The sequence below is a fragment of the Lissotriton helveticus genome, chromosome 1_1 (genome assembly GCF_964261635.1).
Source record: "Lissotriton helveticus chromosome 1_1, aLisHel1.1, whole genome shotgun sequence".
NCBI lineage: Eukaryota > Metazoa > Chordata > Amphibia > Caudata > Salamandridae > Lissotriton > Lissotriton helveticus.
In genome coordinates, this window is record NC_136057.1 from 1,783,462,835 (window position 1) to 1,783,488,296 (window position 25,462).

The 25,462-nt window shown below is 43.9% G+C and overlaps 1 protein-coding gene across 1 annotated transcript in view; it reads right to left on the minus strand.

Annotated features, from left to right (window-relative positions):
* LOC144765373 (serine hydrolase-like protein) overlaps nucleotides 1-25,462 on the minus strand; it is a 318,253-nt gene that overhangs the window by 230,493 nt on the left and 62,298 nt on the right. Inside the window, exons 6-10 of the mRNA XM_078650322.1 lie at nucleotides 10,829-10,870; nucleotides 10,413-10,432; nucleotides 8,616-8,690; nucleotides 8,386-8,486; nucleotides 7,093-7,172 (exon numbers count right to left, since the gene is read on the minus strand). Coding sequence (XP_078506448.1) covers nucleotides 7,093-7,172; nucleotides 8,386-8,486; nucleotides 8,616-8,690; nucleotides 10,413-10,432; nucleotides 10,829-10,870 — 318 coding nt within the window. The remainder of the gene's footprint in view (nucleotides 1-7,092; nucleotides 7,173-8,385; nucleotides 8,487-8,615; nucleotides 8,691-10,412; nucleotides 10,433-10,828; nucleotides 10,871-25,462) is intronic.

The window sequence follows — 25,462 nt, forward strand, 5'->3', positions numbered from 1 at the left end:
TTTCTGCCAGTCAATTTACAATTGATTTTTATTAAATAAAATATTACTTTGATATTGTCCTGCACATATTATCTGTTCATTTCTTGTATTGTTAGTAAGTGTTTAGTGTTCATAGCTGACATTTTGGGTTAATAAGATATGAGATTCTGTTGCTGTATTATTCTGTTGCTTTAGTAATCTGACAAAATAATAATCTTGTGAAGAAGTTAGTAGGTAACAGGAATTGTGAGATTGGTATTATCTGAAAAAACAGAAACATTTTTTCTACAGAGATCATTCAGTGACTCTCATAGGGACAGTGCCATACTTTTTCCTAGGATTCCCCCTGGTCCCAGACCTCAAAGAGTAGGGGGCCTCCTTCAATTTTTATATGCCCTGTACATAGACCTCTCTTGTAGGAGTGTTCAAGCAAGCTGATGAGTGCCCTGTACATGGTCCTCACTTGTAGGAGTGATCAACCAAGCTGATGAGTTCCCTGTACATGGACCACTCTTGTAGGAGTGATCAAGCAAGCTGATGAGTGCCCTGTACATGGACCACTCTTGTAGGAGTGATCAAGCAAGCTGATGCGTTCCCTGTACATGGACCACTCTTGTAGGAGTGATCAAGCAAGCTGATGAGTGCCCTGTACATAGACCTCTCTTGTAGGAGTGTTCAACCAAGCTAATGAGTGCCCTGTACATGGACCTCTCTTGTAGGAGTGATCAAGCAAGCTGATGAGTGCCCTGTACATAGACCTCTCTTGTAGGAGTGTTCAACCAAGCTAATGAGTGCCCTGTACATGGACCTCTCTTGTAGGAGTGATCAACCAAGCTGATGAGTGCCCTGTACATGGACCTCTCTTTTAGGAGTGATCAACCAAGCTGATGAGTGCCCTGTACATAGACCTCTCTTGTAGGAGTGTTCAACCAAGCTGAGGAGTGCCCTGTACATGGACCTCTCTTGTAGGAGTGATCAACCAAGCTGATGAGTGCCCTGTACATGGACCTCTCTTTTAGGAGTGATCAACCAAGCTGAAGAGTGTCCTGTACATGGACCTCTCTTGTAGGAGTGATCAAGCAAGCTGAGGAGCGCCCTGTACATGGACCACTCTTGTAGGAGTGATCAAGCAAGCTGAGGAGTTCCCTGTACATGGACCACTCTTGTAGGAGTGATCAAGCAAGCTGAAGAGTGTCCTGTACATGGACCTCTCTTGTAGGAGTGATCAAGCAAGCTGAGGAGTGCCCTGTACATGGACCACTCTTGTAGGAGTGATCAAGCAAGCTGAGGAGTGCCCTGTACATGGACCACTCTTGTAGGAGTGATCAACTAAGCTGAGGAGCGCCCTGTACATGGACCTCTCTTGTAGGAGTGATCAAGCAAGCTGATGAGTGCCCTGTACATGGTCCTCTCTTGTAGGAGTGATCAAGCAAGCTGATGAGTTCCCTGTACATGGACCTCTCTTTTAGGAGTGATCAACCAAGCTAATGAGTTCCCTGTACATGGACCTCTCTTGTAGGAGTGATCAAGCAAGCTGATGAGTTCCCTGTACATGGACCTCTCTTTTAGGAGTGATCAACCAAGCTGATGAGTGCCCTGTACATAGACCTCTCTTGTAGGAGTGTTCAACCAAGCTGAGGAGTGCCCTGTACATGGACCTCTCTTGTAGGAGTGATCAACCAAGCTGATGAGTGCCCTGTACATGGACCTCTCTTTTAGGAGTGATCAACCAAGCTGAAGAGTGTCCTGTACATGGACCTCTCTTGTAGGAGTGATCAAGCAAGCTGAGGAGCGCCCTGTACATGGACCACTCTTGTAGGAGTGATCAAGCAAGCTGAGGAGTTCCCTGTACATGGACCACTCTTGTAGGAGTGATCAAGCAAGCTGAAGAGTGTCCTGTACATGGACCTCTCTTGTAGGAGTGATCAAGCAAGCTGAGGAGTGCCCTGTACATGGACCACTCTTGTAGGAGTGATCAAGCAAGCTGAGGAGTGCCCTGTACATGGACCACTCTTGTAGGAGTGATCAACTAAGCTGAGGAGCGCCCTGTACATGGACCTCTCTTGTAGGAGTGATCAAGCAAGCTGATGAGTGCCCTGCACATGGTCCTCTCTTGTAGGAGTGATCAAGCAAGCTGATGAGTTCCCTGTACATGGACCTCTCTTTTAGGAGTGATCAACCAAGCTAATGAGTTCCCTGTACATGGACCTCTCTTGTAGGAGTGATCAAGCAAGCTGATGAGTTCCCTGTACATGGACCTCTCTTTTAGGAGTGATCAACCAAGCTGATGAGTGCCCTGTACATGGTCCTCTCTTGTAGGAGTGATCAAGCAAGCTGATGAGTGCCCTGTACATAGACCTCTCTTGTAGGAGTGATCAAGCAAGCTGATGAGTGCCTGTACATGGACCTCACTTGTAGGGGCGATCAAGCAAGCTGATGAGTGCCCTGTACATGGACCTCTCTTTTAGGAGTGATCAAGCAGGCTGATGAGTGCCCTGTACATAGACCTCTCTTGTAGGAGTGATCAAGTAAGCTGATGAGTGCCCTGTACATGGACCTCTCTTTTAGGAGTGATCAAGCAAGCTGATGAGTGCCCTGTACATGGACCTCACTCGTAGAAGTGTTCAAGCAAGCTGATGATTGCCCTGTACATGGACCTCACTTGTAGGAGTGATCAAGCAAGCTGATGAGTGCCCTGTACATAGACCTCTCTTGTAGGAGTGTTCAACCAAGCTAATGAGTGCCCTGTACATGGACCTCTCTTGTAGGAGTGATCAACCAAGCTGATGAGTGCCCTGTACATGGACCTCTCTTTTAGGAGTGATCAACCAAGCTGATGAGTGCCCTGTACATAGACCTCTCTTGTAGGAGTGTTCAACCAAGCTGAGGAGTGCCCTGTACATGGACCTCTCTTGTAGGAGTGATCAACCAAGCTGATGAGTGCCCTGTACATGGACCTCTCTTTTAGGAGTGATCAACCAAGCTGAAGAGTGTCCTGTACATGGACCTCTCTTGTAGGAGTGATCAAGCAAGCTGAGGAGCGCCCTGTACATGGACCACTCTTGTAGGAGTGATCAAGCAAGCTGAGGAGTTCCCTGTACATGGACCACTCTTGTAGGAGTGATCAAGCAAGCTGAAGAGTGTCCTGTACATGGACCTCTCTTGTAGGAGTGATCAAGCAAGCTGAGGAGTGCCCTGTACATGGACCACTCTTGTAGGAGTGATCAAGCAAGCTGAGGAGTGCCCTGTACATGGACCACTCTTGTAGGAGTGATCAACTAAGCTGAGGAGCGCCCTGTACATGGACCTCTCTTGTAGGAGTGATCAAGCAAGCTGATGAGTGCCCTGTACATGGTCCTCTCTTGTAGGAGTGATCAAGCAAGCTGATGAGTGCCCTGTACATGGTCCTCTCTTGTAGGAGTGTTCAAGCAGGCTGATGAGTGCCCTGTACATGGACCTCTCTTTTAGGAGTGATCAAGCAAGCTGATGAGTGCCCTGTACATGGACCTCACTTGTAGGAGTGATCAAGCAGGCTGATGAGTGCCCTGTACATGGACCACTCTTGTAGGAGTGATCAAGCAAGCTGAGGAGTGCCCTGTACATGGACCACTCTTGTAGGAGTGATCAACCAAGCTGAGGAGCGCCCTGTACATGGACCTCTCTTGTATGAGTGATCAAGCAAGCTGAAGAGTGTCCTGTACATGGACCTCTCTTGTAGGAGTGATCAACCAAGCTAATGAGTTCCCTGTACATGGACCTCTCTTGTAGGAGTGATCAAGCAAGCTGATGAGTTCCCTGTACATGGACCTCTCTTTTAGGAGTGATCAACCAAGCTGATGAGTGCCCTGTACATGGTCCTCTCTTGTAGGAGTGATCAAGCAAGCTGATGAGTGCCCTGTACATAGACCTCTCTTGTAGGAGTGATCAAGCAAGCTAATGAGTGCCCTGTACATGGACCTCTCTTGTAGGAGTGTTCAACCAAGCTGATGAGTGCCCTGTACATAGACCTCTCTTGTAGGAGTGATCAAGTAAGCTGATGACTGCCCTGTACATGGACCTCTCTTTTAGGAGTGATCAAGCAAGCTGATGAGTGCCCTGTACATGGACCTCACTTGTAGGGGTGATCAAGCAAGCTGATGAGTGCCCTGTACATGGACCTCTCTGTTAGGAGTGATCAAGCAGGCTGATGAGTGCCCTGTACATAGACCTCTCTTGTAGGAGTGATCAAGTAAGCTGATGAGTGCCCTGTACATGGACCTCTCTTTTAGGAGTGATCAAGCAAGCTGATGAGTGCCCTGTACATGGACCTCACTCGTAGGAGTGTTCAAGCAAGCTGATGAGTGCCCTGTACATGGACCTCACTTGTAGGAGTGATCAAGCAAGCTGATGAGTGCCCTGTACATAGACCTATCTTGTAGGAGTGTTCAACCAAGCTAATGAGTGCCCTGTACATGGACCTCTCTTGTAGGAGTGATCAACCAAGCTGATGAGTGCCCTGTACATGGACCTCTCTTTTAGGAGTGATCAACCAAGCTGATGAGTGCCCTGTACATAGACCTCTCTTGTAGGAGTGTTCAACCAAGCTGAGGAGTGCCATGTACATAGACCTCTCTTGTAGGAGTGATCAACCAAGCTGATGGGTTCCCTGTACATGGACCACTCTTGTAGGAGTGATCAAGCAAGCTGAAGAGTGCCCTGTACATGGTCCTCTCTTGTAGGAGTGATCAACCAAGCTGAGGAGCGCCCTGTACATAGACCTCTCTTTTAGGAGTGATCAAGCAAGCTGATGAGTGCCCTGTACATGGACCACTCTTGCAGGAGTGATCAAGCAAGCTGAGGAGTGCCCTGTACATGGACCACTCTTGTAGGAGTGATCAAGCAAGCTGAGGAGTGCCCTGTACATGGACCACTCTAGTAGGAGTGATCAACCAAGCTGAGGAGCGCCCTGTACATGGACCTCTCTTGTAGGAGTGATCAAGCAAGCTGAAGAGTGTCCTGTACATGGACCTCTCTTGTAGGAGTGATCAGGCAAGCTGATGAGTGCCCTGTACATGGACCTCACTTGTCGGGATTGTTCAAGCAAGCTAATGAGTGCCCTGTACATGGTCCTCACTTGTAGGAGTGATCAACCAAGCTGATGAGTGCCCTGTACATGGTCCTCTCTTGTAGGAGTGTTCAGGCAAGCTGATGAGTGCCCTGTACATAGGAAAAAGTATGGCACTGTCCCTATGAGAGTCACTGAATGATCTCTGTAGAAAAAATGTTTCTGTTTTTTCAGATAATACCAATCTCACAATTCCTGTTACCTACTAACTTCTTCACAAGATTATTATTTTGTCAGATTACTAAAGCAACAGAATAATACAGCAACAGAATCTCATATCTTATTAACCCAAAATGTCAGCTATGAACACTAAACACTTACTAACAATACAAGAAATGAACAGATAATATGTGCAGGACAATATCAAAGTAATATTTTATTTAATAAAAATCAATTGTAAATTGACTGGCAGAAAACAGTATTAGTTATCAATACATTCAAATAATAATTGTAGAAACAAAGTACAAATATTAAAATGTTCGTCAGAACAGGGGTCGACGAAGCGTTTCGGTTAAGAATTTCAATAAAACCTTCTTCAGGACCAGTTCTGAAGTTAAATTAATTCTTCAGACTCGAATGAACATAGAAGCCCCTTGGATGATCAGGCAACAGTATTCGGACTCGATAAATTGTGTGCCCATTAATCTTTACATAAGATCACTTAATTCCCTGCATGTAAGGTAGGAGCCACCAAAGTCCTTTTGTTTATATAATTTTTTTTTTTAAAGACGTATATTTGCCAATTGTTAGTGGCAAATCCGGTGTAGTCGTAGCTTCTTTTCTCATTAAGCTTATATAATCGACGTACTTTACGGAGGTAACCTCTCACTTATAACGTAGGATCGGCCTCCCTGCTCCTAGCCTTACAGCATTCATGGGGTTCCTACAGCGTAAAGATTAATGGGCACACAATTTATCGAGTCCGAATACTGTTGCCTGATCATCCAAGGGGCTTCTATGTTCATTCGAGTCTGAAGAATTAATTTAACTTCAGAACTGGTCCTGAAGAAGGTTTTATTGAAATTCTTAACCGAAACGCTGCGTCGACCCCTGTTCTGACGAACATTTTAATATTTGTATTTTATGTTTCTACAATTATTATTTGAATGTATTGATAACTAATACTGTTTTCTGCCAGTCAATTTACAATTGATTTTTATTAAATAAAATATTACTTTGATATTGTCCTGCACATATTATCTGTTCATTTCTTGTATTGTTAGTAAGTGTTTAGTGTTCATAGCTGACATTTTGGGTTAATAAGATATGAGATTCTGTTGCTGTATTATTCTGTTGCTTTAGTAATCTGACAAAATAATAATCTTGTGAAGAAGTTAGTAGGTAACAGGAATTGTGAGATTGGTATTATCTGAAAAAACAGAAACATTTTTTCTACAGAGATCATTCAGTGACTCTCATAGGGACAGTGCCATACTTTTTCCTAGGATTCCCCCTGGTCCCAGACCTCAAAGAGTAGGGGGCCTCCTTCAAATTTTATATGCCCTGTACATAGACCTCTCTTGTAGGAGTGTTCAAGCAAGCTGATGAGTGCCCTGTACATGGTCCTCACTTGTAGGAGTGATCAACCAAGCTGATGAGTTCCCTGTACATGGACCACTCTTGTAGGAGTGATCAAGCAAGCTGATGAGTGCCCTGTACATGGACCACTCTTGTAGGAGTGATCAAGCAAGCTGATGCGTTCCCTGTACATGGACCACTCTTGTAGGAGTGATCAAGCAAGCTGATGAGTGCCCTGTACATGGACTTCTCTTGTAGGAGTGATCAAGCAAGGGTGCAGTTTCGAGGTTACAGCATCTTAGACTGTAGTACTGGGAACAAACTAGCACTCCCAAGTATGATCAACTCTAAGTGAGCTAGCACTTCCAAGCACATACAAGGTGCTTCTAGATAAGCAAGCACTGCCAAAAATGTGTGTGTGTGTGTGGGGGGAGGGCATCCACTGGAAATTAGGGTAGGGTATCTGGCTGTGGAAGAGCCATTTATCATACCTCCTGGCACCTCCTTGGTGCCTCGCTCCAGTAGGATTCTGGCGCTCTGTTCTGTCAGGCTGTTGTTTGCATCCAAGAGCCTAGAAACAATCCATGAACAGGGAGTAGAGGATAAAGGGACAGCTGAAACTGGGTTAATCATCATATGTAGTACTAACTATAAGAGGGTGAGTCCTTTCACAAAGACACACCACTACGCTTCAACCTTTAAATCACTTATGATACCAGGTGGTGGTTTGATGGATTGGTTGAGTGTAGCCTTTCTTTGGTCAATGGTGTAACCAGTGCTATTTTAACGGAACTGGAAAGAATATATAAATGTGGGGTAGTTTCACCATGGAGAAGGTACCACATCTTGGTGAGGTTTTGGGAGACTATTTGATTACACGTGGAGTAAATGGGTTTACTAAATTTGATAAACATCAGGAATTACTTTGAAGTAATGAGGCAAGGTTGTTGAGGGGGCTGCCTGCTGAGGTGTGGCCTGGTCTAGGATTACAAATGTCAGTAGGCTTCGTGTCTGCCAGCTAACACAAATTACTTTGAAAAAACACATTTGCGATTTTGGAGAGGGGCTTTGGGAATGGACATGTCCCAGATGATACAGATTTGTTCATGGCTAAAGTATGCAGTCTTCTCAAGAAATGGGAGCCATTTGCTCAAATTAGCATTTTATTGTAGGATTTTGGCAGAGTCTGGGAGGCGTTGTTTTACATCCTCCTTTTCCGGAGCCTGTTTCAAAGGCTCCAAGGCAGGATGAGTTCCAGGTGAACCAGATGCAAAGGCTTCCAGTTGCTTGTGCTGAATGACTGGTTACTCTAGTATTATTGAGTTAGAGTGGTGCCCAAGAATTGTATGGTTGAGTGGCTCAGCCACCAAACATCTGAAGTTTTTAGGTAGTTTCATTCAGGGTGAAACTGAGTTGACTTGGTATAGATTGGATGGTATTAGAGAAATGGATGTTGAAATTGTCATTGTAGTTGAGTGGGGCAGAGAGGTCTGAGGTTGCGGCATTTAGGCCATGGATTTTCAGACCCATGGGGGGTGGATGGCAGAAGAATTGGATGTGGTTGCTGAACCAAGACAGATTCATCACCAAAGAGGATGAGGGGCCAATTGGAAGGTTTACATTGTAGTGTTGAATACCAAGACAGCACCACACTCTTAAACCTTTTAGTGAGACTGCCTGGGGAGAGTACTGCGCTCACCAAATGACATCAAAGTACCACATACAGCCATGCTATAGCCCATGATAGGCCAAAGATATGTTAGAGCATAGACAGAAACACCCACCTCTTCAGCGCTCCCTCTGGACTGTAAACTGTGGGGTCTCGCTTGCGTTTCAAGTGGAGGCCACCAGCGATTACTTTCCGTTCCCGATTTAACAATATTTCCTAAGGACAAGCAAAATGTGCAAGTGAGCAGTGGTAGGGAACTGGGAGAGCATCTGAACCCAAGTTTAAACACAAACTGTATGTTACACTCTCAGGAGCTTGCAAACCCTAGAGCTAGTGCATTCTTACCAGAGGGCTAGGGAAGAAGCCGTAACTATCAATGAGTCCAAGCTTATCCACCATATCAGGAAAAAGGTAGGCAAACTGTTGAGAGATAAAAGGGGATGAGTGAGAGCCCACCTTTAACTAAATATCTCTTACCTCTGACAGGACCTCTCCACTCTGAACTTCTCCAGTCTCCATCAGCTCTAGCCCCCCTCCCAATCTGAATCTCCTCCCACCTTCTATCCACATGTAGAACCACTCCAATTTGAAAATCCCACGCACACTCTCTCCACTCTTAGACCCACCCCATGCTTGTAGGACCCCGTAAATCCTAAACCTTTTCAAGCAGTGCCCAAGGTAGGTCCACAAGCAGTGGATGCATGGCAGACTTTCAGTATAACCTCTATGTAGAAGAGTTTCACTTTAATGTATTGTATGTAAATGTATCTTGCGTTGATATCCTGAAATCGGCTATGGATCTAGACCTATGTTGGACAACGCTCTTCTATCGGCTTCAACATCCCTAACCGCAATCTGTTTGAAGTAAAGAAAGAACCATGCTGTGTGTGAGTGAGAACCCTGCACAGGAATGCTCACCCACCTCAATCTGTCTGAACTAGGGTTTGCGAAAGATCACACTGGGACACTGAAGGATTAATACCATATTGATATCAGGAGAGCACTAAAGATATGACTGGTGCTAAACAGATTTCCTGATCATGCCTTTTTTTGATTAAAGGATAATGGTCCGCATACATCAGCCTAACTCTACATATCTTATACCTCTAACACACTCCAAGCATATGGCAGCCTCAAAATCACCATGCCACAATTGGTGCAGCCCCTGAACCTTGCCTAGAATACCAATACTTCTCGCATAGACCCAACCACAAACCCACACCAACAAAACACAACAAGCAGGGTGGTGTCTTACCCAGTCACTCTGATGGTGTGCCCTTTCTAACGTGACTCTCTCTAAGGACTCTGCTTCACTCAACACTTAAGCATAGCCAACAATTAGAGTACCCCTGCAGCACAATACCCAATGCTGTCCTTGTAAACAATGCTATAACTCCATGCTAACAGCCATAAACATCAAACTGAATAGCATTTTATTCGACCACCCAGAAGTGAATTGTTTCGGGTGTTTATAGGATTATGAGGCAATATCCAAATGCGATATCATGGTCCCGGACAGGGCGCTAACTGTGAAATTTGCATTTATTGTGCTGTGAAAAGTTCATCCGTATTAAGTGTGGGCTCATTGTAATATCCTGATAGTTTAAGTGTGGCAGGCGTTGGTGCCAGTTTTTTATCCTCAGAAGGGGAGAGTGACTCACCCATGTGGCCAATGTGGGGAATGTAGTGTTCACCTAGGACCCATGATCCAAACAAACCCCATCCTCCTTCAAATAAAGATGGATGGCTGGGGAAGGTTTAGAGTTTGTGGGGAGGGGTTACAGATGAAGATGGTAGCTTGATAAGCAGGGAAGGTGAGGAGATAAATGGATAGATATGACAGGAATGCTATTCCTAGAGTGTACCACAGTCACTGCACAATCTAAAAACCCATGTACGCTGTGTTCCTCCACGACTGGCCATGCATGAACATAAATTACAATGGTTTGTTCATGAACCCAGCAATTGAGACAGAGGATTAAGCATTTGCAAAGAGCATCCCATTGATACAGCTTTCACCTGGAGATGTTTTGGGTGAGGGTGGCTAATCTACATTACCTCAGCTACCTCTTTCTTTTGACAACTGTGCTACATTTCTCTACCCCAACAATCTATGCTGAGACAAGGGGAGAAAATACTCACAACAGTTCCGATGACTCCACCTGTAAAATATGAAGATGAGACTCTTGTTACTTAACTGCAGTGCTAAGAAGCTCTCAAGGGGTAGTGAAGGAGTGCTGGCTGCTGAGAACTCACACTTAAGGAGGCACTGTAGGAACAGGTACTGGCCACAGGGGCACTGTAGGATATTGTCCAAGATGGCTGGCTGAGGGGGTTAATATAGGATATGGTGTAAGAGGGGCTAGATGCAGGGAGATCACAAATGCAGGTGTGCTATTGAAGATCGTTCAATGGGCCTCAACACATAGGTGTTGTAGAAGGAACTCGAGGTTCAGCTGCTAGGAACTCCCACCTCGCCCGAGGGCCACTTCTGTCGATGGTGCAGGCAGCTCAGAGGTTTTGGAACCCTCTGATCTCTTCCCCCACAGAACACTCACCCATACTGTGGCCGATGATGGAGATTTGTCTGTAGTTCAGAGCTGTGAAGACATGGAGGACCACAAACAGGTGTCAAAAAAAGCAACACAGGTGGAACCCGCTCCTGAGAGCCACCCCTACAACATGAATTGTAATTGGATTTGTATAGCCTTTACTACCCCATGCGAGGTGTCGAAGCTCTTTACGGCAGGTAGCATGCTACTCTGGAGCCCAAGGTTAGTGGTTAGTCTATTGGTTATTGTTGGTTATTGTGATTAGTAATGTGCCATCAAGAAAACTTGTATCCATTTACTCTGGTTCCTTTGCGATATGATAATACCAGTTAGGTGGGATTATTAGTGGGGGCTATGTGGTTTCAGGTGATTAGCTGGTCGGATAGATTGGCTGGCAGAGATTAGTTAATGTTAGGTCACAAGAATAGGGTTTTAAAGCAGAAGGGGTTGTGATCCATGAAATTAGGTATCAGCCCGTGGCAGAATTACAATTAGAACGATTGAGGCAGACAGGCTTGAGACTGAGAGGAGGCTATAGTCGGAAATAGAACGCATGCGGAGGAGGGAAGGCTAAGATGAGGGACACTCTGAAGAAAGAATGTAGAGAAATCAAGCAAGAGTCAATCAATGTCAATTTTTCATGCATGGTTTGGGAGTAGTCAAGTCAAGTCAAGATTCTTTATTCGAATAAAAAAAATTAATAAAAGTCATATTGTGGCAAAATATCATAAAATCCCATTAAAAACTTATACAGATTTTCAAAAATTTTACAACAGATTATTGTGGCAATTAAGGCAAGATAACAGTTCATGGGTTTTCCATCATTTTGCGACTGCGGGTAATAAATCTCAAAAAAGTGCTAGTGCGGAAGACTAATTCTTCAGTGTCCAAAGAGAGCAACAACAAGTATGATTCTCCCAAGGATAGGGGTCTGTGTTTTCTAAAATACGGAGTTAAAAACCATTTAACATATTTTAAATAAAATTTACAGAAGAAGAAAAAGTGCAAATCATTTTGTGTGCTCACTCCGTCACACGGACAGGGTTTACAATGCATTTTTGGACAATAACCCAGGGGAAAACATAGCAACACTCATACATTTCCAGCCCTTAGACGAAACAGGAGCGATCTTTCCCTATTAGTCATTGGTAGGATAAGGTAAAGAGGTAAAGGATACCTGTACATTTCCTTATTCATGTATGGTACCACAGTTGATTTCCTGAGTGCCTTATTTGTCCTCTCTGTGTTGTAAAGTGCATATAGTGCTGATTGTGTCTCCGTTTTATCACAGTGTACAATTCTAGTGGCATCCAAGAAAAGATGGCCCTTGCCCACACTACATAGGCTTTTAAAAACTCCTAAGAGCCAAGGGATCTCCATACCTTTATCACAACTGAGACAGTCACTTATAATTTCTTGCGTCAGAGTGGCTGAATTATTCCTCCAAATGGAGAGCCAAAATAACGCTGGTCTTGTCCCAATAAAATCACAGATAAAATGCAAATTGAGTTCCCTATGGCATATATACTCTGAAGTGGAAAGCGGTGCACCCAAGATTTTCCTACAAAATCGTTTTTCTTCTAATTGGATGCAATGTTTTTTTGCCAGGCCCCATATCTCTGTCCCATAGGTGACTACTGGGGCACACTGTAATTTAAAAAAAATGTAAATGGCCTTAGTGGCTCCTATGTTCTTCGGGCGTGGTAGGCTGAGGATTGAGTTGATGGCCTTTGAGAACTTGCTCGTGGAGTGGGCCAAATGCCCAGTCCACGAGCCGTTCGCAGCAAAGACCATCCCTAAATATGGGAATGAGCTGGTAGAATATAATCTATTATCCCCCACTGAAATGGAGTTAAGCTGTCGCTTCCCTGGCCCACACGACATAATGAAAGATTTTTTTAAATTTACGCGTAGGTCCAGGTCGTCCATGTATTCAATGAAGGTTCTCACCAGGATACACAGGGAATTAGGGGTGCGGCCCATAGGACCGCATCATCTGCGTAAAGTAATGCTGGGAGTAATTTCCCTTTGATTTTTGGTACATCTGAAGTGGCCTGCCTTAGGGAATTACTCAGCCCATTGATATAAATAATAAAAAGCAGGGGTGCTAAAACGCACCCCTGTCTAACACCTCGTCCCACCTTAATCGCGCCCGAAGTTTCCCCGCCCAATCCAATCCTTACTCGTGCATTAAGATTGGTATGCAAAAATGCCAGAAAGTGTACCAGGGGTTCATCTAGACCATAGTCCAGAAGAATGGTCCAGAGTTTTGCCCTATTGACTAAGTCAAAAGCGGACGATAAGTCCATGAAAGTTAGGTAGATCGGTGAGGATCGAGCAATGTTATATTTACCAATTACTAATTTGAGATTCAAACACTGCTCGACCGTGCCGACCTTACTTCTAAATCCCATCGGACAGGGATTGGGAGTATAGTGTGAGAATGCTTTCTGAGTTAGCAAATAGTCGGAGAATGTAAGCTGTAGCGTAACATTATACATAGTGCTCCATATCAAGGCTAGACAGCTTAAACATGCGATTGCAAGTGTATACATCATTTAAACATTAGGAGCCCTAGCCTGGTGTGCGCCAAGACTAGGACAGCCCTCTTAGGCATAGTCTGGAGTATCCTAACCTTGGTACAGGGTCTGTCACTGCACAAGAGGAGTAGACGCAGAAAAAGAGAAGTTCTTATTTAAATGTCTTCCTTCACTATTCTGTAAAAAGAAGTTTTTTTCACTCACTCACTAAAAATTAGTTATTCATTACTGGCTGAGTGTCTCGCCAATGCACAAATAGATTATAATCTGCTTTATCACCTACTTCTGTCCAAGTGTATATTGTGTGTGTGACTATTGTAGTATGTGCAGTATATGTATAAGCGAAGCAGAGTGATGCAGGCCTTTGGGCTCCATTTGGATGTCCCAGGCGTTTCTGTGCACAGGGTGGGTGTGAAGTTGTTTTCCAAGACAATGGAGGAGTATCAGGATGCAAGATGGAGGAGACATAGACAGTGCAGTGAGGACAAAGGAGACAAGGCTCCTATAGAAATTTAATTCGGTGCACTGTCGCTTGGTATGTGGTGGGGGTGGAGAGGCTGCAGTATGTTGTTCAGAGTGAGAAGCATCCTTTAGGTGAGACCAGCCTTTTTCTCACTTTCCTGATCACTAACTTTATGGCTGTTTATAGCCAGATGCAAATGGTTCACACCTATTTGGGCCTTTATTGTGGTTGCTCCAGGCTGGAGACTACCCTGCTGTTGTGGAGCTTCACCCCACACAAAGGCTGTGTCTACAAACTGCATAGAGAGGTGCTTGAAAAGGAAGCTACCTTGAACCAGTCATCTTGCCTGCTCCTCTTGTTTTCCTACTTTTACAATTCTTGTCTCCATCATACCTCTGAACTGCAAATAAACGTACATCACTTCCAATCCCCTCAGCCCCTGAATGTGTTCAGCTCACCCACATGCACTCCATTCTGCCAGAGGAGCATTCAGACATAAACCCTCATTTTTTTAAATTACTAAATTAGCACGGGTAAGTAAATAAAATGTTATTGAACACCCACCCCATGTCTCGTACAAGCTTTTCTCACTTTCACTGAACTGTAAAAAAAACGCAGATGTATATTTAAAAATGTTCTATAATTGCTGAATGCAATTAAAGTGTGTGCCGGTAACAGAGCAAGGAAAGTTGTGCCAGCCCTAATTAACTGCACATATAAATATAGTAAAATCGGAATGGTGTTAGCCTACAAGCTAAACGACGGCGACGACTAAATATACCTTGCGATGGGTCAAATGTAACATTTTATAAAGATAAACATAATGAACAGGCGCCCCCCGCGCCTAGGGGAGGGGCGCCCTTAGTTGCGCCACGGGGCTGAGCCTCCTTTGGGGCCCCTGTCTAAGGAAGGGGTTGGCTGGTGAAATGAAACCTTGCAGAAACGAAACTTACACAGTGAAATGAAACCTTGAAGAAAACGAAACTTAGTGGGTATTTAAGGCTGTGCCCTGGGGGGTTTCATTCTCTTTGTCCCCTCGGACCACAGCCTGACTACTGGAGCGTCGTTGACCACCCACCCACCCGGCAGATGAGATGGTTTCACGGAGGCGGAGCGCTGACAGTTAACAACAAAGAAGGATGCACAACAATGGAGGTGCAGCCATTCGATGGACCCCAGGAGGGGGTAGATTCCACGTGTGCAGTGTGTCGGCAGGGAGGAGGGACTGACCTGCCGGTAGTCCTGGACTCTACTGCCCTAACCCACAACGTATGGACTGAGTAGAATCTTGGGGAGGAGGCCTGTGTTCAGGTATCCCGGTGGCCCGGTGCGGTATGCGGTATGCGGTATGCGGTGCCCTGGATGTCAAGAAGTGCAACTGTTGGCTGTAGCGCATTGGGGCCTGTCGGCGCAATGTGCTCAGCAGAGTGGAACATTGGTGGCCGAGACGGTCAAGTTCAAATGTACGGCCAAGTTCTAATGTACTGCCGAGTTAAAAAGTTAAAGTGTAAAGTTCAAAGGTACGGCCAAGTTGTTCTAGTGTATGGCCGAGTTAAAATTAAAGTGTAATGTTTTACCTAATTCACTTACTGCTCTTGACATGTTGATGCAGCTAAAGTGTGATGCTGTGAATAATTGTTATATATCCAAAAAGGATACGTTTCTTTGGTAATAGTCTGTGGTAAATTACTTGGTTTGAAGTAAATAAAAAGCTACGCCATAGACAACATACCCTGATTCTGAGAGTTCTTGGGCGTAGCGGGCGGTAAGGTGACAGAATTTGGGGAGGAGGGAATGTCACGTTGTGCGCATACTATGGGGTTTGGAAAATAAATGATTCCCCAGGATACCTGCTAGGTTACTGTGTTCTGTCTAATGGTCTAGTTTGTTGAACATTGTGTTAATTATTAGTTTAAATACGTTCGTTTTTCAGCTGCCCATTGAAGATAAAGGCACTCATCAAAAAGTATGTTTCTCTTTTAAAATTGGTTTATAGCTCTCCAGACCACAAACTGTTTTTTTCGGATTTGAGGCATTATTGTCTCTTAATGTCATGAAAAAAGACCTGCCACGCTAAACACCAGATACCCTTAAACTTACTCTGATATTAACCATATATAGGGGTTGGCCTGCTGAACTGGTCATGTAGTTGCCATGTAGGAAATAACGGACTGCTAGCCGTCTACACTTGGAGGTAGGGCCGCTGTCTTAAATAGGGTATTTGGTGTACATGTTCAAGCAATAAAGAGCAGCTGGTAACCCGGGCCAAGGGAGAGCCACCAAGAAATACAATTAAGAACATTACAGATTAAAAGGTTTTAGAGAACGCGGACTGTGCACGGAAACCTAATAACGCCGCTGGCCAGTGTTAATATGGTCTCTCCTAGGCAGAGATGCCAAACAGGTTAATATTAAAATAAGTGTCAATAACTATCCGTACATGCATTAATAACCAATAACGGCCCATTTATTTACTCCAAGTAAGGATGATTTTAAATTGCATAACGCACATTGACAAAAGTTTGAACATACTGTTGCAATAATTATTATCCTTGCATTTAAAAATATCACACCGAAAAATTATCCCGGCTCCTTACCTGTCCTACTTCGTAATGATTTTCTCCATCTGGTGCCGGTGAAAACGTGAGCCAGAGGGGCCGGCTACAGGGGAAGACCTGAGCTTACAGCCCACAGGCGGTGACCAAAGCCCCCAGTCCATCTGTGGTGCCCCCATCTTGGGGGGGCCCTTAAGTGTGTGATCCGCACGAGAAACCCTGTCCGCAAGCTTTCTGTGGTTGTCTTGCAGCATGTTGAGTTCAATATTTATATTTGTGTTGGACGAATGCAGTTGTCATTCAATATATATATATATATATATATATATATATATATATATATATATATATATATATATATATATATATATATATATATATATATATATATATGAGTTATAGAGCATGGAGGATGGGAGACACCAGCCCACCCTGTACAAGTAGGTTGAAATCTAAAAGTTTTTCAAGAGTCTTCACTGACAGTTGGGGTTTTCAGTTTTCAGCCTGGATGGATAATTACAATGGTACTATGCGTCAGCAGATATTCCCACAGTGCTACATGCAACCATTACGAACACTTCACATGCATAAATCAATGAGCAGACCTAGGCATACAATGTTTTTTTCCTAAGTGGAACATGTATATCATCACTAGGAGGACTAAAATGATAAGGACTGGTGAAGCCCAAAAAACAACAACAGACGTTGACGTATTTTGATAGGTCCAATATTGACTTAGCCTTCCTGCAGGAAACTCATTTATAACCAGGGATAACCCTTCCTTCATGCAATAACATAAGCATTTTGCCACCTACAGTACATTCCCCAGAAGTGTAGAAGTCTTGAGCAAGAAGGCGCTGTATTTTAAATTACTACACTCACCCGAAGACCTGCAAGATTGGTTCATTCGAATGTAGGACACTCCCCATGACATTTCAGTCACTCTTATTAGCTGCTAGAAGCTAAACATATGTAGAAAGAACAATTGATGGATAGATTGCAGAACAATGCTCACCATGCCATTCCAGTTTGGACCCAGCCATATGCAAATCAGTTTCGACCCTGCGCCCAATGGGAACAGTCCAGCCTGAACTAAACATAAACACCCTGGAATTCTTTGACGCCATCAGAACAATGCGTGGACAACAGGAAGTACGAAATGTCATCTGAGGAGGGAACTTCAACCTTGCACCACAGCCCAGCTTTGATAGTAATAACCCCTACATGGTTGTCAACAACAAGCCATGAAGATGCTGAATCAGATTCTCAGTAAAGAGGGTATGAGAGACACCTGAAGGGAGACAAAAGGTGCAACCACAAAATATTCCTGTTACTCTACTGTCAGTCAGTCAGAAATAGCTTTATTTCGCCAACAAAATGATGGCATAAAAAGTATTCTACAGACAAAACAATTTCCAATCTTACCAAAAAAAAACACCTTAAAAACAGCATTATCTATATATATATATAAAAACAAATGTATATCTGTCTGTCTGTCTGTTTGTCCCTTATGCATTACTGCACCATTCATCCAATCGCCATGAAACTTTGGGAAGTTGTTGAGTATACTCCCGCGAAGGTTTCTGGCATAAATTTTTTTTAAATATTTGCCCCCCAGGGCCCTCATAATCTTACGAATACTGATAAACGTTTACAGTTTCCGGTGCGACTCGCTTTTGCAATGAGCATCAACAAAGCACAAGGACAATCGCTGCAAGTGTGTGGACTAGATTTGGAGAATCCGTGCTTCTCACATGGACAACTGTATGTGGCCAGCTCACGTGTCGGAAAACCTTCTGATTTATTCGTGTACGCACCAGACGGAAAAACTAAAAATATTGTGTATCCACAAGCACTCGAATAAATAAATAGAATTAAAACGACACATTGAAATGTTTTCCATATTAAAATGAATAAGTTTCAATAAAAATGACACAATGTAAATGAATGTTATCATAACAAGTTTCCTTTCTTCTGAGATCGTAGCAACGCGCGACGGGTAAGCTAGTTCTTATTATAAAGATTAAAGGAAAAGAATAAAACATTTGTATATACATACAGTGATTAACACAATTCAAACAGTTAATTCTTCAGTTAATTATCAGATTGATGAATGAATCGTCTCTTCTTTAAAGCAGATAAAAAGGACGCCAACGAAAAACATGTAAAAGGATCAGGTAATAACTGCAGATAACAAAGGGCCACATGAAACTACCTAAAATTCATTTTACGGATAAGGGGGACAATAAACCTTTTCCTTTCCTCACAAAAAAATAAGAAATGCAAATCATTCTGAATAGATCGATCATCACATGTGCAAAATAGTAATTCATATGCTACATAAATATTACGAGTTAGACCTAACATGAAGGGGATATAATTCAGTCGAAATCTAACCAAAATATATCTAGGTTATAAATTATTGACGACTGATAGATAGATTGCATTCACATCCATTTGCAGTATGCTTGGAACCTCCAAGAATGCTCTAACAGTTGTCATCTTAAAATTGGAGACCTCCCTCCTTGCCTGTAATCTAGATAACAAATGATTTTTAAAATCTTTTTTAGAAATAGACCAGCAACTTGTGGGATCTGTGAACAGGTGATGTAACCCAACTGCTTGAAGGGTAGATTCAACATAACAAAACCAACTGATATTATTTGCACCATCAAGCTTCAAGACGTCATTTATAATATCCATCGTTAACGAAGAGAGTCTCCTTCTGCCAGACCGAGTGCCACATTAAGATGGGTACCATACAAATTTTATCAGTTATATAAGCGACTCGCAACTCCATATGACAAGTAAAGTTAGAGCAAGATTTTGGCAGTGAAACCAAATTTTTCAAAAAGGTATCTTCTATAACATGTAATTTTGGACAGTCTCTAATGCCCCAGACAGCTGCTCCATAAGTGGCAGCAGATACCGTTTCGGCTTCATAAACTTTTTTAATTGCTTCAATAGGTTTAGAACCTACTCTTTTTATAAAATTTGAAAAGTGCCCCAATATTTTTCCCCATCTGTAACCCCCTATTTATGACCATACTTTGCCAGTTATTTTGGCGGTCAAACATAATCCCTAAATAATTAAAAGAATTCAATACTCCCAACTTGCCCCCTTCAATACAGATTTGTGGTTGATTCCGCTGCTTTAGCCCTGCCACTAAGACAAAGGACTTTGAATAATTTTCATGTCCAGCTGGTTCATAAAGTTAGTATAATCTATCACTAATCGGCGAAGCGCATGACTAGTACGAGCTATAATCACTGCGTCGTCCGCATATAAAAGTATTGGTATTTGTAGTGAATTAATGTAAGGAACATCTGGAGTAGATCTCTGCAAAGCTGATTCGACATCATTAGTGTACAGTAATAAAAAGGGCGCTAAGATGCACCCCTGTCTCACACCTCTAGCAATTTTGAAGTGCCTAGTACACTTGCCTCCTTTTCCATAACGTACACGAGCTGAGGCACCTGAATAAACAAGCATTTGCAATGCAATAGGTCTCGCATTAGGAAAGTTTGAGCTATTGGTATTGTAAATGACACATATTTTATTTATGTGTTGGTTTTTAAAATAGCTAAATTAATAGCTTTGTCATTTGCAATGCCAATAGTTTTAACTTTCGGAAATGTGACACCTATAGCATTTGTAATGCAATATGTGTTGTATTTACGTGCCTTAGATGTATTGATATTACAAATAACAATGGCATTTATTTTTTTTAAATAATTAATACTTAAATAAAAGTTATTGTAATTTATAATGGCAATAGCTTTAACTTTTGTAAATAACTTTTGTGAACATCATGTTCAGTGTATTTTTTTTGTGTGAAAATCCAAGAACAGAAGTGAAATATTAACATCTTTTTGTGACATTTGTAATAAAGCTTCAAACATTGAGAGAACTTATTTGACCCAGTTGTTGTTGAATGGTTGCACATATTGATGCTGTGATGGCGCTGAGTGATGTTGTGGTGGCGACGAGTGATGCTGTGGCATTCAGTAATGCTGTGGTAGCGCATAGTGATTCTGTGGTGCCCCTGAGTCATTCTGTGGTGGTGCTGAGTGATCCTGTGGTGATGCGATAGATGGATAGAGTGAGTGCGATAGACAGATAGTGACGGCGATAGCTAGATAGATAGAGTGAGGGCGATAGATAGATAGATAGATGAGTGAGGGCGATAGATAGATAGATAGATAGATAGATAGATAGATAGATAGATAGATAGATAGATAGATAGATAGATAGATAGATGGTTGTGTGTGGTTGTGTGTGTTGTGTGTGGTTGTGTGTGTGTGGGGGGTTGTGTGTGTGGTGTTCTGTGTGTGGGGTTGTGTGTGTGGTTGTGTGTGTGTTGTGTGTGTGGTTGTGTGTGTTGTGTTTGGGTTGTGTGTGTTGTGTTTGGAGTTGTGTGTGTGGTTGTGGGGTTGTGTATGTGTGTGGTTGTGTGTGTGTGGTTGTGTGTGTTGTGTTTGGGGTTGTGTGTGTGGTTGAGTGTGGTTGTGTGTGTGTGGTTGTGTGTGTGTGGTTCTGGGTGTGTGGTTGTGGGTGTGGTTGAGGGTGTGTTTGGTTGTGTGTGTGTGGTTGTGTGTGTGTGTGTGTAGTTGTGTGTGGGGGGTTGTATGTGTGGGGTTGTATGTGTGTGGGGTTGTGTGTTTGGGGGTTGTGTATGTGTGGGGGGTTGTGTGTGTGTGGGGGGGTTGTGTGTGTGGAGGGGGTGTTGTGTGTGTGTGGGGGCGTTGTGTGTGTGTTTGGTTGTGTGTGCGCGTTGGCTCAGCGAGACCTAAAAAAGTAGACACTACATGTAAATCGTTTTTTCCGTTTTTCAATCCGAGATAAAAAATCCAAACTCCAATTTGTGGGGTAATGCTTGCTGGGTGAAAATAGAGTACCTGAAAAAAACGACGAATGGTAGGATTCCATCGTTAGATACAGTAAAATAATCAGAGGAACAGGAAGGATTACTTCCAATAAAGCGAGAAGGGCAGACGGACTAAGTGTTGACATGAAAAGAAGGCTCTTTGGCAGATGGTCAACGCCTTTAAAAAAAATCCAGGTCAAAGAACAAGATAGGCACTCACAATACGCGACAGGGTTGTATCTGAAGGGAGACTCTCTTGGAGGGGGAGGGTAGGAGTACCGAAGATGTGAGCTGTAAAGCTCCATAATTGATACGTTTTATTCTGGCACTGCAATAGTGTGCACATTGTTTCAGAAAGACATGCTCCAATATAAATCAAACTAAACTCGAGAATTATCTCAACAAGAGAGGGGCATACAATAGACCTGCCTAGTGCCATATATCCACTGATGGCGCTATAAAAAATACAACTAACATCTGTATTAGGCATGCTTGTAAATTGTATAATAGCTCACAAAACAAAGGAGTGCTATATGACACCTTCAGACTCATTCTAACACTTTGAAGTTTTGTATTTTCCGTTGCAGGACTAGGCCTTTAAAAACATGTTCTATTGGATTAAAGAAAACAGGACTGTCTGCATGTGTCTCACCTGTCAGGGAGCACTTGACATCAATGCAGAAAGAGGCATGAAGCAGCAGAAAGAAGGACTGCAAAAGAAGCTTGGAGAGCGGGGTAGAAAGCAATGCAAGGAAGTGAGAACAACAAAAGAAAGGAGATGGGGAGAAAGGGAAGAGAGAGACGGTGGCAGTGTCTCCCAGATCCGCTGCTGTGCCTGAGAGTGTCCTTCAGTGATTACTGGTAAATGCGAGGGCTGCGAGAAGCGCTTGTACGCGCGGACTGATTTTATAGTCTGCAGTATTTTAAATCATTTTGTAGTATTTTATTTAGGACAGACTCAAGTGTCCCACCAAAAACTGTTTTCTCTCCCTCCATCGCCTGGGCTCGATCTTACCGCCTGCCCGCCTCGTTCCGACCCGGCAATCAGTGCCGTTGTGCGGAGGGCGGACAGGCAAGAGCCAGGCAGGCAGCACTTCCGGTTCTCCCGGAGCTGAGGTTAGCGCTCTAGTGGCTACCTCACTCCGGGCTATTTAGGCCGACCTGACCCTCGGGCCAACGCGGTAGGGAGACGGTGGCAGTGTCTCCCAGATCCGCTGCTGTGCCTGAGAGTGTCCTTCAGTGATTACTGGTAAATGCGAGGGCTGCGAGAAGCGCTTGTACGCGCGGACTGATTTTATAGTCTGCAGTATTTTAAATCATTTTGTAGTATTTTATTTAGGACAGACTCAAGTGTCCCACCAAAAACTGTTTTCTCTCCCTCCATCGCCTGGGCTCGATCTTACCGCCTGCCCGCCTCGTTCCGACCCGGCAATCAGTGCCGTTGTGCGGAGGGCGGACAGGCAAGAGCCAGGCAGGCAGCACTTCCGGTTCTCCCGGAGCTGAGGTTAGCGCTCTAGTGGCTACCTCACTCCGGGCTATTTAGCCACGCCCTTCCTCTAAGCGCGCAGCGGTTGCACGCAGGGGGCGCCTTCGAGCGTGCCTAAGAAGCGCCGAAGAAAAGCCCGTCTGCGCCCGTCCGCGACAGGACGGGGCGAGGGGAGATGGACTCTGACTCTGCCCACCGAGCTCCGACCGGGAAGGGCACACGGATAATTAGTTATTCGGCCCAAATGCTACTGACCCTTAGACCATCACTGTCATGTAGCACTAAAATTCCATGGCACCGTGTAGAGGGAGGCTTCTCCTGTCTGCAATGTCGGCGTCGATCTGGAAATAGTATACCTCCTTCGGATCCTAAACTCCCCTCACCGGGCCTTAGGAGCTTCTTTCTCAATGTACGGTCATTACCCAAACACCAACATCAAGTTTGGGATTTAATTCACTCTATGCAGCCAGACATCTGTTTCTTGGCTGAAACATGGCTAAAACCACACACAGTTACTGCCATAGCCATGGGGATCCCTGCTGGATACAAAATTAAACATTTAGACCGAGAAATAAAAACCGGAGGTGGCCTTGCAATCATACACAAAGACTGCATAAAAGTTACTATTAGTGAGCAACATATGCACCCTCAGCTAGAAATAATGATTTTTAAATTCACTCTTACCAATCATATAACCTGGAAAGGTGCTTTGGTCTATCGGCCTCCAGGACCTAACACGAATTTTGCACTTAATCTTCAAGAAATTTTAGCCCCTCATATTAAATCGAAAGAAGATTTTCTTCTTCTGGGAGATTTTAATACACACGTAGATTTACCTACACTCTCTGATGCCACTGCCCTGATTACAGACCTTTCTAACTTAGGTCTTGAATTACAAAATCATGGACCCACTCACAAAGGAGGACATATGCTAGACTTACTTTTCTGTAATTGTGCCAAAGTAATCTGCTCCCCGGCAAAAGAAATATCATGGACAGACCACTCCATGCTTGAATTCCTTTTAGTAACTCCTGTAAGAACTATTAAGAGTGCTCCTCTTCCCCCCACTTGGCGACGACAGTGGCATAAAGTCACTGCCAATAAAATTCAGGAATTCTGGACAAATCCGGAAATTTCAGCAACTGACACAGCTGATATGGCCTTAACTAAGCTCAATGTCTCTATTAAGCAAGCTATTGACATTGTAGCCCCACTAAAAAAACACAAACAGTATCCTGTGCCTAAACAAGATAGCTGGTATACCCACGAATTGAGGGTAGAAAAGCAAAACTGCAGGCGAGCTGAGAAGGCTTGGAGAAAAGGAAGACCGAGAGCAGCAGAGTAGCTTTCTTAGATACTCAATCCAAGTATTATAAAAACATAAAGCAAGCCAGGAAACAACATCTAAAGCAGCAGATAGCACAGGCAGGCAATTGCTCTAAGGAGCTTTTTAACATCCTGCAGAATTTTATTAAGCCGACTGCTTGTGATAGCTCTGAGGACTTCTCACAAGACCTATGTGATGAAGTCTCGACATATTTTGAGGACAAAATAAATAATATCTATGAAAAAATAGTAGCAGCTAATGGCGCTATAAAAATTACCAACAAAGGCCATCCTCATACTCCGGTAACTAGCAACAAACCCACCCTAACATCTTTCCCTCCGATTACCAACACAGACCTCCTTGCCCTCTGCAGCCACATTAAATCTGGGTCGCCTAATGACCTTATTCCAGCTAAAATGGTTGGCCCCATGATCTCTTTCTTGGGACCTCCCATACTGGATGTGATTAACATCTCCCTAACGAAAGGCCAGGTCCCAGCAGACTGGAAAAGGGCGGTGGTGAACCCGATTAGAAAAAAAGCATCTTCTCCTTGGACAGACCTCTCCAACTTACGACCTATCTCCCTCCTACCCTACCTGGGCAAGGTTACGGAGAGGCACGTGAACACCTATCTTTCTCAACATCTTGAAGCGACGGATGGCCTGGACTATTCACAATCTGGTTTCAGGCCAAACCACAGCACAGAATCAGCCCTTCAGACAGTGACCAATAACATCAGAATGGCACTGGATGATGGCAGCTCTATGATTCTGGTGCTGTTGGACCTTTCCGCCGCTTTCGATACGGTGTCTCACACGGTGCTTCTTGACCGCCTAGGTGAGGTGGGAGTGGAGGGAGAGGCTCTGACATGGATGAAGAGCTTTTTGACTGGTCGTTTCCAAGAAGTTAGGCTGGGCTCCCATAAATCCACACTAAGGGAGCTCAATAAGGGAGTGCCACAAGGCTCATGCCTAAGTCCTACACTCTTCAACGTGTATGTGGCCCCCCTAGCCAACTTAGCTAGATCTTTCGGGTTCACCCCGGTGTCGTATGCCGACGACACCCAACTCCTTTTCCCTTTCAAAACTCTCACATCTGCAATAAAAAGATCCTTTGCAGATGGCATGAGAGCCATTGCAGACTGGATGTCAACAAACTGTCTGCAGTGTAATGTGGGGAAAACGGAGGTTATGTGTTTTGGACAAGCGGCAACATATTGGTCATCTGACTGGTGGCCCTTAGAGCTAGGTCCTGTCCCCACCCCCAAGAGTACTGTTAGGAACCTGGGAGTACTTTTTGATCAGCAACTCACCTTTAAAGGACATGTAAATCAGGTTGCTGGTACCTGCTTTCGGGCTATTGGGATGTTGAGACGAGTCTTCCCCTACATACCGGACCGTC